The 18,155-nt window shown below is 38.6% G+C and overlaps 1 protein-coding gene across 1 annotated transcript in view; it reads right to left on the reverse strand.

The window, feature by feature from the left end:
- Positions 1-598: 598 nt before the first annotated feature.
- LOC101984466 (cytochrome P450 2J3-like) overlaps positions 599-18,155 on the reverse strand; it is a 30,049-nt gene continuing 12,492 nt past the window's right edge. Inside the window, exons 3-9 of the mRNA XM_005353618.3 lie at positions 17,468-17,617; positions 16,764-16,924; positions 13,034-13,210; positions 7,050-7,188; positions 3,352-3,539; positions 1,631-1,769; positions 599-780 (exon numbers count right to left, since the gene is read on the reverse strand). Of these exons, the coding sequence (XP_005353675.1) occupies positions 599-780; positions 1,631-1,769; positions 3,352-3,539; positions 7,050-7,188; positions 13,034-13,210; positions 16,764-16,924; positions 17,468-17,617 (1,136 nt within the window). The remainder of the gene's footprint in view (positions 781-1,630; positions 1,770-3,351; positions 3,540-7,049; positions 7,189-13,033; positions 13,211-16,763; positions 16,925-17,467; positions 17,618-18,155) is intronic.

Consider the following 18,155-nt stretch of genomic DNA (forward strand, 5'->3'; position numbering starts at 1 on the left):
TTGTTGTTGTTGTTGTTTCGGTTTTTGGTTTTGGAGACAGGGTTTCTCTGTAGCTTTGGAGCCTGTTTTAGAACTAGCTCTTTTAGACCAGGATGGCCTCAACCTCACAGAGATCTTCCGGCCTCTGCCTCCCAAGTGCTGGGATTAAAGGCATGTGCCACCAACATTTTAAACTGAATGAGACATAAATCACCTATGGGGAAAGATTTTACAATATGAAGAGAATGCCTATATGCATCCTTCATTTGGCCTAAAGGATCATCTCCCTATGAAAGCCGTGGAGATCGACCAACAGGCTTTTCACCGCAGCTCTAGGAATCAGCACATAACACACTTATGTGGACTGTATAAAGAGTCTCTTCCAGGCTTTCAGGATCTGATTTAGTAACTAAGAATAATTGGTGTATATAAACACATAGTTGAGATTTTGAGTCATAAATCAGAGCTTTGCAATGTTTGGTGATCAGGAAGACAGGAGAGATGTCTGCTGTTTTGTCGGCCCGCTGTTTTGTCAGCTTTCCTACTACAGAAAATGTGAAGGATCAGAAAAGCTGACCCCGAAGCACAGGGAAAGGGAAAGAGAATGAGCTGGACGCCATCAGTGAAGTCCACATTTCCGTAGTGCGACTTCTGTGTGGCATTTGTCACCTCCTGCAGACACGTTAGGAAACATAAGCTTCAGTGTGAGGAAACCCGGTGGACACCGAGCTCTAGCTGCAGCACATTTGTCTACGTCTGTGTCCTTTTCTCTGCAGAGCTCGCTGATTCCTGCTTGGAAGGCTGTGTGAGACACATGCTCCAAGGGGCAGCTCTGCTTCATCTCCTGTCCCTCTACTTTCATGATTTTAGGTGTGTGTTGGACATGTACTACATACTTGGTACATATTTATCGAACTAAGGAACTGCAGGATTATTTGAAAACGCATGTACAATGCATAGAAACCAACAACTGTAATATACTAGGGCATTTTGTTATGGATTCAACAACTGTAAGGCTACAATATTCATTCACAATTGGCTTGGTAGAAAACACAGGAGAGGATCATCACTACATCCTTTCCCTGATCATGTGGAACAACAGAAATACATCAAACTGGAATTTTTAAGTATGCTTAATATCTTAAAAGACTAAAGATTTACTTGTTTAAGGAGTTCTTCTTTTGAGTAGAACCTAATCCAGTTATGTAAATGTCAGTTAAAATTATTGTTTGCTATTTTCATTGTAGTGAGTAGGTAGCCACCCTCCATGCCTCCTCCCCATCTCATTACGGGTCGATATGTTAACCTTTGAGAGCCTATCACTTAAAAGTAATATGGACATTACACTTTGAAAAGACATCATGTATTCAGTTTTCTTTTTGAAGAGAAGGCAGGGTTTGGATCTCTAGTGCTGTGAAAACCAAACAAGGGAAGCGAAAGTTTCAGTCAGAGGCAAGGGTGAGTTTGAGTGACAGGAGTGGCCTGCAGCTGTGTTCTGTCTGAGAACACTGGCCTGCAAGCAACAGCTCCTTACAGCTGCACTGAGTGTGACCTTATGGAGATATTCAAATGACAGTGGAGGTCTCTAGGGAGAAGAAAAAGGATGGAATGAGGCAGGATTCTGACTTGTTTCCTCCCCATTACCACTCACCCATTGAGAAAGGCAGAAAGGATTCTCTCTTCTTAAACTGTCCATTTTCCAAAAAATGCTCTGGATTGAAGGTGTCTGGGGTGGCCCACTCTTTGGGATCCCTGTGCAGTGCAGTCAAATTAGTGAGGACCATGGTCCCCTAAAGAAGACAACAAACAGTCAAAGCTGGATACGTAGAAGAGACCCAGACAAGGGATGGGGCTCGCATTACTTTTCACACCGAGAGTTCCATGAAAAATCCTGTCATTAGTCCAGATCTATGATGGATTGTGTGTCCTTAGGCTGTTCCAGGCCTATCAGTCTGCTCTTTATTACAGAATACAGGGCTGTGAGAACAGGCCAGCATGTGTCTAGGGAGACAACATGTACCATCCATGGGAAGATAACTGGACATGGGCTTAACAATCATGAACCTAGCTCCTTCCTCCAGGGACATGTGAAGAGGTAACCTGTCTCTGGGGTTAAATGAATGAATTGTATCTGTGTTTACAGAGTAGACTTAAACTTTCCAGGGGAGCAATACATTCTGAGGCACTAAGACAAAGTGTTACAGATCCACAGAGGCCTCCTCTGGCAGACACTCTTGATTCTGGATCCTGGCAATTGGTAATTGTCTAGGTGATTACAAAAATCACCAGTGAGACTAGCCATGAGGACATTTCTAAAGATCATTAAGTTATGGCAGGTGGACTTTCCATGACTATGTGTCACCATTCCCCATGCTCAAGTATTGCGTGGAATAAAAGGGGTGGGGGTTAACCTCTTGCAGGTTTTTCTTTTCTTTTCCTGACTACCATCATGAGGACTGATCTTCTGAGTCACTTCCTTGTTGTCATGTTGAACTGAAACCTTGGGCATTTATTTTGTCACTGTCAAGAAGAGTATGACCTTTGTTCATTAAACAGTGAGCAGAAAGAACAGAAAGGATTGTGCCTGAACAGAAGGAGTGTTATGTGGTCAGGAGCACGCTCTGCAGAAATCCTGAGACTCTAAGCTGGGCTGTGCACTTGGTCTGTGAACAGAGGGAATGCAAGAGGGATCCATGGAGAAAAGTATAAGAGAGATCTTTCAATGTCTAAGGTAGCAAGTCCTGGGCAGTACAAATAACCTAAGTAGTTCTGGATCTAAACTCTTCTTAGGCTGGAAATTATAGTGGAGAGATCTTAGGTAAAATTAATTCCCAGAGTTTCAACGGTCTAGTGTTTAGAGTAGGGACCAAATCGCTATGAAAAGGGGATAATAAGCACCCTCAGCACATGTATGTTTGGCAAACATCTGTTCTTATCTCTTTTTTTTTCTTATAATTAATGCTTCTTTTTTGACTGGTTTCTTGGTGAGATAAGTAGTTCTCAACAATGGGAGAGTACGCAAAGCTGGAAAACACCTGTGATCACAGATGTGGCAAGAACAACTAACTCCTGTAAGGTCACATTAGCATTGGAATATGTTAGGATACCCTTCAGCTGCTAAAGCCAGATTTACATTATTTGCTAAAATCAAAGTAGATTCCACCAAGAAACCTTCCTTTCTCTACGCTTTATGCACATAAACAGCATTTAGACACATTGGAGGAAAGCTCTTTTGTTTTTTTTAAAGGAATAATATCTGTCTCTGTTTAATTGTTTTTTGGAGGCAGAAATGCATGTTATGTTTTAGATTTAGATTACTCAGATAATGCCAAGGATGGACTGGAGCATTGGAAGCCAGGAGTGCAAAGTTACCTTACGCAGATGGAATCCAGCCAGTGTGCTATCAACTGTCACTTCCCTGGGAACATTCAAGGGGATGATGTTGCTCATCCTCTGCACCTCATGGATGACAGCATTGGTGTAGGGCATGGACTCTCGGTCAGCTGTGCTTGGCTGCCTCCCATGGCCAATCACTCTGTCAATCTCAGTGTGTACTTTTTCTGCAAAAAACAGGGTAGTGGGGGGAATTCAGCTGGTTTCAAAGTTTAGTGCTTTCTTCTGAAGGCAGAGAAGTTGTCTCCAAGCTGTTATCTCCTGACATTTCACCTACTGTTTTGTCTACAAAGAGACACCATGTTCATCAACCCCTCAAATACAGAGTTGGAAAACTGTCAATTCTGTAACTTTTCTTGTTCTTACAACATACCCATAGCTTTCAACTGATCTTGAACTGAATAGCTGCCATCAACTTGGCTAAGCTCACAGCTATAACCATGTGGGCGGGTTTCTGCAAATTGTTTTCTTTCACCTAGTGGTTTGTTAAAAATAAAAGCTTAATTTTCAGAGTTTGATGGTCTGGAAAACCTACAGTTAAGGCATCAGGACATTTCCTGTCTAAAAAGGATGAAGTTTTCTGTCTCGTGGACAGCAAAGCTTTGCTGTATTCTAATGTCATAAGAAAAAGGGAATCTCTTTGGTGCCCATTTTTAAAAGTAAAATTAGAAAATATTCCATGACTTTTATTTGTGTGTGCTTGCACATGCTTCCAAGTGCAAGAGTGAAGTCCATAGCACAGCTTGTAGGAGTCGGTTCTCTTTTGTGCTCTCTGCCTGCTGGGGATTAAACTCAGATAGTCAGGCTTGCAGAAAGTACCTTTAGCAGATGAACCATCTCTCTGGCCAGTCTGGTATCTCTTTTAAAGGCACTAATGCAGTTCACAAGGATAAACACCTCCTAACCCCACTCCACTAGTAATTAGGTTTCAAGAAAAACTTTATAAGTGATACAAGCTTTCACTCACTGAATACTGTAGACTGTGTTTTCTTAAGGAAATGTGCCAGAGTGGAAGGTACATTGTAAGCTATTGTGACCTTTGTTGCTGCTGAAGCTGCACACATTCTTCCAGTTTCGCTTTCCTTATCTGTCCACTAAGAATAAGTAGACCTTAGTTCAAGAATGTTTTAAATACTGCATGTACTGGCTTTGGGGGAGCCTAGGCAGCTTGGATGCTCACCTTACTAGACCTGGATGGAAGTGGGCGGTCCTTGGACTTCCCACAGGTCAGGGAACCCTGATTGCTCTTTGAGCTGATGAGGGAGGGGGTCTTGATTGGGAAGGGGGAGGGAAATGGGAGGCAGTGGCGGGGAGGAGGCAGAAATTCTTAATAAATAAATAAAATTAAAAAAAATAAAATGGCCTAAAAAAAAGAATTACTTGAAATTGTATTAACATAAGAAATAATTGAACCTTCTAGCTGTCCCCATATAGCTTCCGATTTTCTGTAGTAATAGTGATTGCACTGCTATTTCCTGGATTTCTTTTAGTTTTTTGACTGGAATGAGCTAAGTACAGAGAGACATATCACTGCATGGGCTGCTAAGCTAAACCCACATGTATATTTTAAAGGTATCTTGACTTCAAAATTTGAGTCTAAAGATATGTTAATTTGAAAAAGAGATTCTGCTTCTGTTTTCACAGAAGATGAGAAACTGTGGATTCTTCTAGGCTAATGTGGTTTGATGGACGAAGATCATGCAAAAGGTCTCCATGAACCTTATAAATAGTTCACTCAACCAAGAACAGAAAACAGTTTGGAGAAAACAATGCCCAAATTCCCAAAATGATTGTTTATAAATGTTTGTTTTAATTTATAGGGGTATATAGTATAAAGGTGAATACTTGCATCGGTATGGATCTTGGTCTATTCTTACAAAATTAAGGTTGATATTGTTACACTGTATATAAATACATATATATATATGTTCTTATTTAAGGTATTGTGTCTATGTAGCTCATTTGAAAATGTAATGTATAATCAAAAATTAATAATTAAACTATATTCATGTTAGATTTCTCAGATTTATAGAGATATATTTCAGATGGATAGGTATTCTTCAAATCTTTCTAAGACCTACAGAATATGGCATTTACAATATTTTAAGAATTTAGACTTTTTTTATGATAGTAAGTCATGTCTGCTTCCGGTACCACCAATTACTTCAGAGAGGTTGATAGACATTGAAGAAACTCATTATGGAATTTGCCTTCAAGGTGACAAAGCTAGCCATTTGGGCAAGAAAATGCTCTTGCTTGTACTGCCTAATATTATGCTATATGAACTGGATATGCAGGACCCATAGAAAAGTGACTGCTGCGCTTTCCAAAAGATGGGGTGGTTCTTAGGGTTCTTGCTTCACAGAGGAAACTGCCAGACATTCTTCAGGACACAGAGGAAAGTGTCTGACAAACTGCCAAAATAGGTAAAACAGTCTTTTAAATCCTGCTTCATGGAAAAGTCTTCCAGATACTATAAGCCTGTAGGCTGAATATGGATGCCCCAGAGTTACAAAAGAACTTTTAGTGACTGTCTAGGTATCAAGATGTCTCTGTCATTTCTAGAACTTTGGAAGTTGCTTACAATGTACTTCTTGTTTACTTGGGTAATATTATGTTCTTTGGGGGTCTTTGATGGAGTTGAAGACAGATAGTTATAGTTATAGTTTTCTTTAGTTGTGATAAAAGATAAATTAGATATGAAATTTTAGACTCACAAAGATAAATTAGATAATAGAATATTTCTTAAATTTTGCCAGATACAAATAGATTAAATATTGTAACAATAATTATTGCTTGATACTGGTTTTGTTATATTTAATCTTACTATGTTAAAGTTAAAACCTTCCTTTTATTTAGAAAGAAAAGAAGAGATGATGTGGGATTCCCCTCCAAATGCTGTTGATAGTTTTATTACCATTGGTTAACAAAGAAGCTGCGTTGGCCTATGGAAGGGCAGAATAGAGCTAGGTGCTAAAACTAAACTGAATGCAGGGAGAAGGAAGGCAGAGTCAGGGAAATGCCATGTAACTGCCAAAGGAGAAAGATACCTGATCCTTACCAGGCAGTCAATTCTTGGTAAAATTTAAACAATTTTAAGAGGTAGTGTCTGAGCACATTCTTCTGAAAGCTCAAGAACTGAGATAGCTCACTTTTGTTAGGGAGGAAGTCCAACACCCTGCCTATAGGCAAGAATAAGAACAATGCCAATGGAGAAAATGTAATGCAGGGAGACACCATGCAGAGTGTGTGTGGTTCAGTCTGGACAGACAGAGATAACATCAACAGGATGTCAGGTATCTTACTGAGGCATCCAAATGGTATTCAGGATGAAATAGGAAGGCATTGCTGAAAAGGAAGGAGGGACTGCATGGGCTTTAATCAGACAGTGTCACTTTTTACTGAAACCTACCTCATTGAAAGCTGGCTTCTCTATTTTCCCCTAGACCTAAAGATTCTTCAAGGCATAGATTTCAAGGCAAGCCTACACCTATAAATTATCATAATCCTGAAAGATGTACAAAAACCCTTTCCCAAGAACACCTCTCCTCATAGCTGCTCCGTGGGTTCCATTTCACTATTCTAGCCTTTGGCCTAGGTAAGCAACAGCTTCCAGAAGCACCACTGTGCCTTGCCCAATCTGTATGTGAGTTTGTGTGTACTGAGTGTATGCTCACCTTGCACTACTGAGTCTGTAGCCACGTAGAGCAGAGCCCAGCGCAGGGTCGTGGATGTTGTCTCTGTTCCAGCAAAGAAGAGGTCCAGAGTGCTCATGATGAGGTTTTCTTCACTGAAACTTGTAGTCTTGTCTGGGTGCTAGAAAAGTCAGTGTGTATATTTTTTTTAGTTAGAGGATTTGTGATTATCTGAAGAACAGAGTCATGAAACTAAGAAACAAATTTGGAAAGAATCTTTCAGAATGATATTCCCTTTGACCTCATTAGTTTGTATTGTTGTCCTTCAAGTGAGAGAGGTTGATCAAAAACATTTAAGTGGATAAAAACCGAGACAATAGCTTTTTATGATTACTCTTTTGAAAAAGCTTTTAGTAAAATGTAAGATTTTTGGAAACAAAGGAGCACTTGGATTCATGTATCAGTTATATGACTAAGTCATGACATGGCCTAGAGTGTTCTTTACCTTACGTTACATTTCTCTGCTTCAGTTTCATGACAAAAGAATAACACTTGTAGCAGGACGGTGGTTGCGCACGCCTTTAATCCCAGCACTCAGGAGGCAGAGGCAGGCGGATCTCTGTGAGTTCGAGGCCAGCCTGGTCTACAAGAGCTAGTTCCAGGACAGGAACCAAAAACTATGGAGAAACCCTGTCTCGAAAAAAAAAAAAAAAAAAAAAACAATAACACTTGTGATGGTTATTCTTGGGGTCAGCCTGATATATCTGGAATTATCTAAAACCCAAGTGACTGGGTGCCCCTGTGAGGAATGTATAATTCAATCTTTTAAGGTGGAAAAGCCCCCATTTAACCAGATATTTTGAGGTGGGAAGGTCCACCTTATATCAGCCACACCTTCTGGTGGCAGTCTATATAGAGGGCATAGAAAAAGGAAGTGTTTTCTCTTCACCTGGTTGTCCTTAAAATCACTGGAAGTCAATGCTTTCACTGGATTTAGAGCCTACTTCTTTAGGATTCTGGTGTATCCTGAATATCAGCTGAGAATCCAGCCTTGTGAACAGAACTACTGGATTCTCATACTTTCTGTTGGTCGACAGCCATTATTGAACTTGCTGAACCACATACACTAATAAATCCCCCCACATATACATATATACACATAAACATATCTATATACACAGATGTGTATGTGTGTGTGTGTGTGTGTGTGTGTGTGTGTGTGTGTGTGTGCATGCATGCAAGCTCACACACACACATTAGAATATCTTAAAGGGTGTGGTTCACCGACTTCAACAATGTCTGTCTATCTAAGAGAAAACAGCCATCAGCTTTTTACTCTAGAAAATCCTGAATAATACAAAATACATCTTAATCATGATAAATTGTGAGAAATGAAATGGGAATATAGCAAACACTGAACAAATATTTTTATTCCCTACAGAAATAATAAAGTGAAATCTCCATGTTTGCTGGTTGTCCTTTTTCTCATTTAATCTTTCATTTCAAAATCATGCCAAAATCTCTCAGGTCCTAACAATTGGTCCTTTAGAATGCCATATTTTCTTTACTAACTTCCTCTAGAAGTTTTAATTTGTCAATATTGTTCTTAATGTTGATGGTCTCAAACCTGAACTCCATATGGTAAAAAATTTGCCTCCTTCTCCAGGGATATAATGTTGCTTCTACTGATATTATGCCAGGAAGATGAATTAAACGAGACAGTGGGAAGCCATTTACCATTGTACACTTGGTCAGGAGAGGAACCTGGAATCCTGTGAGTCAAAGATTCTATGACAGATGCAATGATGTGTATTAGCCAGAGGCTTACCGAGATTACAGAAGTACAGTTAATGCTATGGTCTGAATGCAAATCATCCCCTAAAGGGTCAGGTTTTGAATGCTTGGCTCCTAGTTTCTGTGACTAAATTAGAGCTTCAAGAGAATTAGGAGGTAGGGCCCATTACTGGGGACAGAATCAAGGTTATAACAAGGTCCTGCACTCCGCCCCTGGTTCTCCTTCCTGGTAGATAATGATGGGCAGACTCCACCACACTCCTTTGCCACCATGAGCTAAGCATCTCTGCCATTCTTTTCCTGCAATAATGGGTCTAAGTTCTTTGAAATTATGAAACCAAATACGTCTTCACTCTCTTTAAGTTGTTTCTGAGAGTATTTTCACAATGATGCAGAAGAAGCAACTCCTACATGCAAGCAGCTGCTTTCTAGATTTCTGAGTAATTGGAGTCTTGAAATGAGGTCAGAGGGAGACAGAGGCCCCATTCAGTCTCTTTGAAATTTCACAATTTCAAAGAACTTAGACCCATTATTACAGGAAAAGAATGGCAGAGATGCTTAGCTCATGGTGGCAAAGGAGTGTGGTGGAGTTTGAAGTTAAACTCTGGCATTCAATTAAACTTTGCCTGTGTTCTGCAGTGGGGATTGAGATGGAGTGGATGACTGGCTTATAGACCAGCTCATTAAAAACTAGAGCTAAGAAGTTTTTATTATTTCTTACCTAAGGGTAAAGGCCCAGGAGGTGCATAAAGGGCCAATATCTTCCATTTTCAGGGCTTCATGCCAAACAGCAGTGGATCCCTTATTTGATTTTTATTAAAATTTTATTTGTTATTTTTTTCATATATTTTACCCCGACTGAAGTTTCTACTCCGTTTCCTTTCTAGACACATCCTACCCTATTCACTCCTTTTCCCTTCCCTAAAGGAAAGGGCAGGCCTCAAAGGGATATCAGGCAAACATGACATGTCAAGTTGTTATAAGGCTAGGCACCTCTCTTCATATTAAGATTGCACAAGGCAATCCGGTAACAGGAAAGAGTTCAACAAGTAGGCAAAAAGTCAGAGACAGCCCCTACCCCCCCTCTTAGTTGTTCCACAAGAAGACTGAGCTACTTCATGCAGAGGGCCTAGGTCACACCCCTACAGGATCCCTGTAATTTGGTCTCTCTGAGGTCTTATAAGTCCACGAGTTGATTATGTTGGCTTTCTTACGGTGTCATTACGTCCTTTGGAAGGTTCCTCTACCTCTCCAACAGGATTCACTGGGTTCTGCCTAATCTTCACCTGTGGGTCCTGTATCTATTTCCATCAATTGCTGGTAAAGCCTCTCTGATTATGGTTTTGTAAGGCCCTTATTTACGAGTACAACAGAAGAGCATTAGGAATCATTTCATTGACTTTTATCTGGTTGTTTTTGATTATATTCTATGTCTCTGATTTATCCAGCCTCTTGTCCCTAGCCCTCGTAGCAGGGCCAGGGGTGGGCTCCTTCTCTGGGCATTGGTCTTAAGCTAGACCACTCACTGGTTAGCCACGCCCACAATTTCTGTACCACTTTTATTCAGCTCATATTGCAGGTAGGTTTAGGATATTATTGTGTTGAGGGTTGGTGTCTCAATGCACCCACTGGCAGTCTTGCCTGGTTACTCATCTCCCATTGCTAGGAATCTTAGGTATGGTTACCCTCAAATATTCCTGGGAGTTTTCATTGCAGTAGGTTTCTGTCTCATCCTTGAGATGCCTCCCCGTTTCAGTTGTCTCTCCCAGTACTTTCTCTCTCCATCCTCCCCACCCCACCACCCTTTTCCCATCCCTACCTTCCCCCCCAGTCTACCTGTAACATGTATTCTATTTCCCCTCCCCAGGAAGATTCATACTTCCCCTTGAGCCCTCCTTGTTGCTTACCCTCTCAGGGACTGTGGATTGCAAAATTCGTTACGTTACAGTTAATATCCACTTATGAGTGAATACATACAATGTTTGTCTTTCTGGGTCTGGGTTTCCTCACTTGGGATGATTTTTTTCTAGTTCCATCTAGCTTCAGATTTCATGATGTTATTTTAATAACTGAGTAATAATTCGTTGTGTAAATGAAGTCTTTTCTTTCTCCATTCTTTGGTTGAGAGGCATCTTGTTTCTAGTTTGTGGCTTTTACAAATAAAACTGCTATGCTATGAACATAGTTGAACAAGTGTCCTTGTGATAGGATTAAACATCCTTTTGGTATATACCAGAGAGTAGTATAGTTGGTTCTTGAGGTAAGGTGATTCCTATATTTCTGAGAAACTACCATATTGATTTCCAAAGTGACTGTTCAAGTTTGTACCCCAACAAGAAAGGGAGAATAATTCCCCTTTTCCAACGCCTCCCCCGCAAGAAACGGCAACTGGGCCTTTGAACCCAAAAAATCCGGCAAGGAAAAAAATAAAACCTAAAAGCAATTTGAATAAAATTTCTCTGATGACTAAGGATGTTGAACATTCCTTTAAGTGCTTCTTGGCTATTTGAGATTATTCTGTTGAGGAATTTCTATTTTGATTTGTACCCCATTTTAAAATTTGGACTATTGGATTTGTTGACATTTAGTTTTTTTTAGCTTCTTTATATATTTTTGGAAACTAACCCTTTGTCATATGAAGAATTGATGAAAATCTTTTCCCATTCTGTAGGCTGTCATTTTGTCCTTTTTATGGTGTCATTTGCTTTACATAAACTTTTCAGTTTCATGAGCTCCCATTTAATAATTGTTGATATTAGTGTTTGTACTTTTGGTTCAGAACAGTTGTCAGTGGGTTCAAGCTTATTCCCTACTTTTTCTTCTATTAGGTCCAGTAGTTTTATGTTGATGTCTTTGATCCATGTGAACTTGAATTTTATCATAGATATGGATCTATTTGCATTCTTCTACATGCTGATATTCACTTAGACCAGCACCATTTATGGATCATTCTTTCTTTCTTTCCATTTTATTATTCTGTCTTCTTTGTAAAAATTTACATGTCCATGGGTGTGTGGATTTATGCCTGGGTCTTTAATTTGACTTCATTGATAAACATGTCTTTTTATATCAATATCATGTAATTTTTATTACGATAGCTCTATAGGAGAGCTTAAAATCAGAAATAGTGATACCTCCAGATGTTCTTTGATTCTGCACACAGATGTTCTTTGATTCTGCACAGTTGTTTTAGCTCTCCTGAATTTTTTGTTTTTCCATATAAAGCTGAGTATGGTTCTTTAAAAGTCTGTAAAGAATTGTGTTGGGATTTTGATGGGGATTGCACTGAATCTGTAGATTGCTAGTAGGACAGTAATTTTTACTATGTTAATCCTACCAATCCGTGAACATGGAAGATCTTTCCATCCTCTGATATCTTCTTTAATTTCCATCTCAGAGACTTGAAGTTCTTGTCATACAGTTTTTTTTATACTTACTTTGTTAGAGTTATCCCAGATATTTTGTATTATTTGTAGCTATTGTGAAGGATATTTTTTTCCATGACTTCTTTCTCAGACTACTTTTAATTTGTATATCAGAGGGCTACTGATTCTTTTGGGTTTATTTTGTATCCATCCACTTCACTGTAGGTGTTTAACATCTGTATGAGTTTCCAAGTAGGATTTGCGAAACTGTGCTACTTCCCTGCTGTAATGGTTAACACTCTGGACTTTGAAGCCTTTACTTCTAATAATATTCCTGGCATAATGCTCTCATGCATTTCTAAAATACTATTCGTAATTTATATTTACATGGCATGTTAATCATTTACCTACAAAGATGCCCAGATCTTCATTTTATAACGTGTGTATGGTACTTGATCAGCTAAGATAGGCTTTGCAGATGTGATTAATTTGAGAGAGGAATATTAGACTGAATTATCCTTATGAGAGGAGGGTTGAGCATAAGAACCAGAGAGAGAAGATGTAAAGATAGAAGCAGATAATGAGAGAGGAAAGATGCTACAAGGTTGATGCTGAAGATGGAGGAAAGAGTGAGCCATGCAAAGGATATCAGTGCCCTTTGAGACCTTGATCCTGGAGTCTCTATGGTGTTGGAGTCTCTCTAATCCTCAGAAGAAGCTCACCTGGCCAGTAGGAATAGGGATTCATCTAGTACTGAATCAGTGCAATGCTACACCCTTAAACACATGGCAACGTGATACAAGATCAAATAGAAACTACTAAACCACCATATTGCTTTTAAGAAGACCCTGGCAGCATCTTCCTCACCTTTGACATTTCTGTGAGGAAAGCATCAATGAAGTCTCTCGGTTCAGCAGGATTCCAATCTTTCTGGTGACTGTGCATCATGTGAGACACAAACAGTTTCAGCTTTTCCCAGTTTCTGAAAACTGTTTGGTGTGGTCCAGGAAGATATTTCATTATGGATGGAAAGACATTGTAGAGCTTATAAAGAAAAATAAGAAAATCTTAGAGACAGAGTGGAGTCATTTTTCTATATTTCTGAAGAATCTTGTCCTTCCCTCTGTTTCATTTAGTGAAACTTTGGGGTCATTTTAGTTTCTGGCTTCCTTGTCACCACTGTATATACAGGTGTTTATCTGTGACATGTAAAATATATGAAGAACCAGGCTACTTTTCACCAGCCCAGCTCCTTGCTCCCTGGTCTACACTATCATCTCTCCTATCTGAATTTTTGCATGCTATTCAATTGTTTTTTATTCTACTATTCATGCTTTCTCAGATCAGTTTGCAAATAGATCCCAGAGAGAACATTTACCAATTTCATCACATGACTTGTGAAACCATCTACTGCACTCATAATTGGTATGGTGTGTTGCACCTGTAAGCCCTACAGAGATGGAAGCCCTCAAGCCTTCATCATTATCCATGTTTCTCTCCACCCTCCAGTCATGTCCACAGATATGATCATACTGACGGCATTTCTTTTTCAGGTCTAAGCAGTTAGTATTCACGGTGACTAGAAAATATCTCTGAATCGAACATGACCCATGTCCTTCATTTCATGAAAGTAATACTCAAAAGTCGCATCCTTGGAGCTCTGATACTTGATTACAGATATAGGCTTTTTTCTAATCCTTTTTCAGGATTTATTTTTCTCAGGAAAATTACCGCTAATGTGTACTGTGTGGGTTGCTGTGTATGCGGGTGTCTCTAATGTAACTTCCATATGGTGAGATAGAAACCTTGACTAAAGTAAAGTGGATGATGAATAAAGTTTCAATAATATTTAGTGGGAAACAGATAGCATAGCACAGTGTAAAATCAACAATGCTTAAAATGAAGCAAATGTCTAGTTGTTACTTCTGCTACCAGAATAGTCTTAATAATATTAATAATTTTAATATTCTTAATAATATTAAAGTATTCTAATATTTATTGCTACCAGCAATATTATTGATAACCCTAAAGCATGTACATATTTAATATCATTCATATTGTTAAATTATATCAGTGTTTAATATTATTAAGTAATATTAACTTTGTACTCTTTAGCAGTGAAATGTCACTCTCTCTGCATACCAAATGGTATGACACAAAAAGCATTACACAGAGGAGTGGTGAATTACTGTCTACATTTGCTTGAATACTTTTGTACCAGGTTTCAGACATATGTTTCATTATTTTATATGTAGAGAGCCATTGTGAAAATTAATGGACATGTGCTTTTATAGTGTCTATCAAAGTGTTTCATTTAATGTTTTATGTCAAGAATGTTTATTATCACTCTTTCCTATCTCTCTGTTCTTTCTAATATTTCCCCTCCCTGGTACATAATCTATATTAAGTTGACTGGACACTCGCTGAACTTTATTGATTTCCTAGGTTCTGCTTACTAGGTGGAAAGCAAAGGAGCTGCTGAACTTGTAACTAACTACCACAATTAAGAGTTAAAACAAGGAACATAGAATACAATTAAGTACAACAGATCAATTTCTTTGTGCTCCATTTGTCTATAAGATTTGCTAATCAATTCATCAAATTTTAATGAGAGCATCCCTGAATGTGAAGAGAAAATGCTGTGGGAAGAGGATAAGTGAGAATAAATGCACTACAGAGATGTGGATGTATAGAAGCAAAAGGTCGCAAAGGGAAAGGGAACTTTTGAAGGACTAGTAATTGTGCTTCAGATCCATTCTCTCTGGAACCCTTGTGTACCCAAGTACACTAAACCAGCAAGGAGAAGGTCAGTGCAGCAGTATTATACACAGAAGAGGATCAAAAGCAATGTAAATCATGCGGACAAAGGACAGACTGGAGTACATAGAGTGGCTGAACTAGTGAGAGCTATGCAGGAATCTGTTTTGATTAAGAGAATTAACAAGTCAACCTGTAACAGTAATAGAGAAGAAAACAAAGACTAAATATGAATTTAACCGACCAGAAAACCACCTCAAAATTACAGGAATTGGTGTGAATTGTTTAATACCAATTTTTAATGTTAATGGCCAACATACAAACTTACACATACACACACACACGAGAGAGAGAGAGAGAGAGAGAGAGAGAGAGAGAGAGAGAGAGAGAGAGAGAGAGAGAGAGAGGACATAGACTAGAGGAACAAACAAGGACTGAAGAGTTGTTTCTAAGAGATATACTGTACAGGCAAGAGCACCCACAGACTGAGAGTAATAAGAGAGAAAATAAGCAACTATCAAGCAAAAGAAAATTTAAAACATACAGTTCTTGCTATCCTGGTATCTGAGAAATAGATTTCAAGTCCAAAATAGCTGAAAGTGACTTATAAAATGTCACTATAAATTAATAAAGAGAACAACCATTCAGTCAGGACAATTGTATCTAAATATGACTCAGACCAAATTCAGGCCTTCTAATTTCATGCAATCAACAATAATAAAAATAAAATGTCAAAGGAGTCCTGAGGTAATACAGAGTGATTTAAGTAACCTGCTGTCATCTCTAGATAGCTCCTCCACAGTGAAAATTAAAAGTAAAGAAAGAATCAAATTATACTGTAGATAAAACTGCCTTGAGAAATAGCTAGAGGGTAATTCTTCCAACAGAAGCATACATATAGAACCTTATCTAAAATGGAACACATTCTATACTACAAATGAACTCTTACCAGATACAAAAGAAATAAAAGTTATTTCTGAGCTGATAAAAGACTATAGCAATAGACATACTGAAGAGATACCAACCCGACACAAGGAACTATAGGCAACTAAGGGCTACTGAGAATAAGAGAAAACATCTACCCAGAGAAGATCCCAACAATTGGCTATCCAACATCAGATGACCATTCTTAAAAGCATACATGTAAGCAAGTTTATAAAGACTAAGCTCGTTGTATTATGTATTTAGGGATATACATGTTAGAACATATGCATATGAACCAATAATTCATGAAAACTTGAGGCTGTGAATGTTAAAGTGGGCAAAGAGGGTTACTTTAAAGTATTTGGAGAAAAAAATAAAGTATTTGGAGAAAGGAAAGGGAAGGAAAAAATCATATAATTATGCTATAATCTTAAAAATATAATAAATAACTTTTTAAAGATTCACACTAAAAATGACCCAAATGAGTGGATGTGTTCACTTGAACACCAGCACCATAATATTCATGAATATATTATTCCTAATATCCCAAACCTAGGAACAGAAAAAATGACAACACATTCAGACACTACACTGCCTACAAAGAGGAATCTTAAAACAACCTGATGGGCTCGAAAGTGACTCTGAGGTAGGAAGAGAGAAGCACAGAGGAGAAAATCATAGTCAATAATAAGACTGCTATGTTTTTAAAAAAGGGAATTTCCAAATACTTGTATATGTGCCAATGTAAATGTTAGAAATGTTTTTATATGTTAAGCTCTTATATTACAAATAGGTTTGTATCAAATTCAATATATTAGTTTCCAAAAATCTCCAAAACTAAAATAAAAAAATTATCTGTTTTTGAATCAGTCACAATCCAATATTGTTTCCAAAATATGTGAAGTCAAAAACTTACCAGGCACATCATTGATGCCTCCAAACACGTGACTTCATCCAGTAGCTTCAGCATCTCCTGAAACTGACTGTCATGGTAATCAAAGCGCTCCCCAAAGGTAATGGAGCAAATGATATTGGAAACTGCATTGTTGATATTGAAGTGAGGGTCAAAAGGCTGTCCTAGAGATGGGAGAGGGCATATGTCTTTAAAAGATATTGGGTAATTTCTGTTCCTCCTACCCCCCTCTGTCTCCCTCCCTTCCTTCCTCCCTCCCTCCTTCCTTCCTTCCTTCCTTCCTTCCTTCCTTCCTTCCCTCCCTCCTTCCTTCCTTCCTTCCCTCCCTCCCTTTGTTCTTTCTTTTCCTTCTTTCTTTATTTTTTCTTTACAAAGATTCCACACTATATAACATAAAATATGCACAGTAGAGCAGGATATGAAAAGCTCCAGCTCTAGCACTCTACAAGAGGCCTAGAACAATTTAAGGACTTTGTCAACATCTGTGAAGTCACGTAGAGAACCAGACTTTAAGTGCTACAATTTGCTTAATGACCCATTTGTGTGCTTAGCTGTAGAACTCCTTGGGCAAGGGAATTACTAAATGTTCATTGCTCAGTTCTCAGTGCCTAGCACACTGCAGAGAAAAGACTGAAATTTATGCAATAAGAATCTATTCAATGAATGAAAGGGCCACAGCCAACTGCACTTCCCTGTGACAGGCCCACCTTCCTCTTCTCCTATGGCTTCCACAAGATGGAGGGCCTCCTCCTGTATGCGCTGCTCTAAGCTCTTCTTTCCCAATCCAAAGTTCTTGAGTGTCATTAGTGCAAACCTCCTTTGCTCCTTCCATGTCTGACCATTGGACATGATCAATCCTGGAAAAAATACAATCAGCATTATGGCATTGCTATTTGAACTTAAAAGTACCAGAAAAACTGTATTAGACATGTATACAGAGGAAAAGAAAGCCCAATATGGGAACTGATAGCTGTCTAGAGACAATCTCAGTGCAAGTGACTAACATGTTCTGGTGATTTGCAACAGCATATAATTTAGTAAGTACTTCTTCTGTCGTATATAATTTTGTATTGATAGAAACTCTGCAGGTTTATTACCAACTAGCAAATGTCTGTTTCAGTTGGTGAAACACTGAGGTATGATAATAAATTCTAAAGTAATCTTTGATCAAGAACAAGTAGATGGACATCCAGGTATTCAAGTTTCCCTGGTTCTAAATCCCTAAATTGATTAGTAGAAATATGTCTATTTATGTCACAATGCATACCAGGAATGCATTCATGGATAAGGCAAGGAACACATTACTTATAGAACAATAAAGGCACTATAGGAGAGGTTCTAGCAAAGACAGACTTGAAAGATGACAAAATGCCTCAAGAAGTTAAGGATGAGTAT

The sequence above is a fragment of the Microtus ochrogaster genome, chromosome 10 (assembly GCF_000317375.1).
Source record: "Microtus ochrogaster isolate Prairie Vole_2 chromosome 10, MicOch1.0, whole genome shotgun sequence".
In the NCBI taxonomy this organism is placed as follows: domain Eukaryota; kingdom Metazoa; phylum Chordata; class Mammalia; order Rodentia; family Cricetidae; genus Microtus; species Microtus ochrogaster.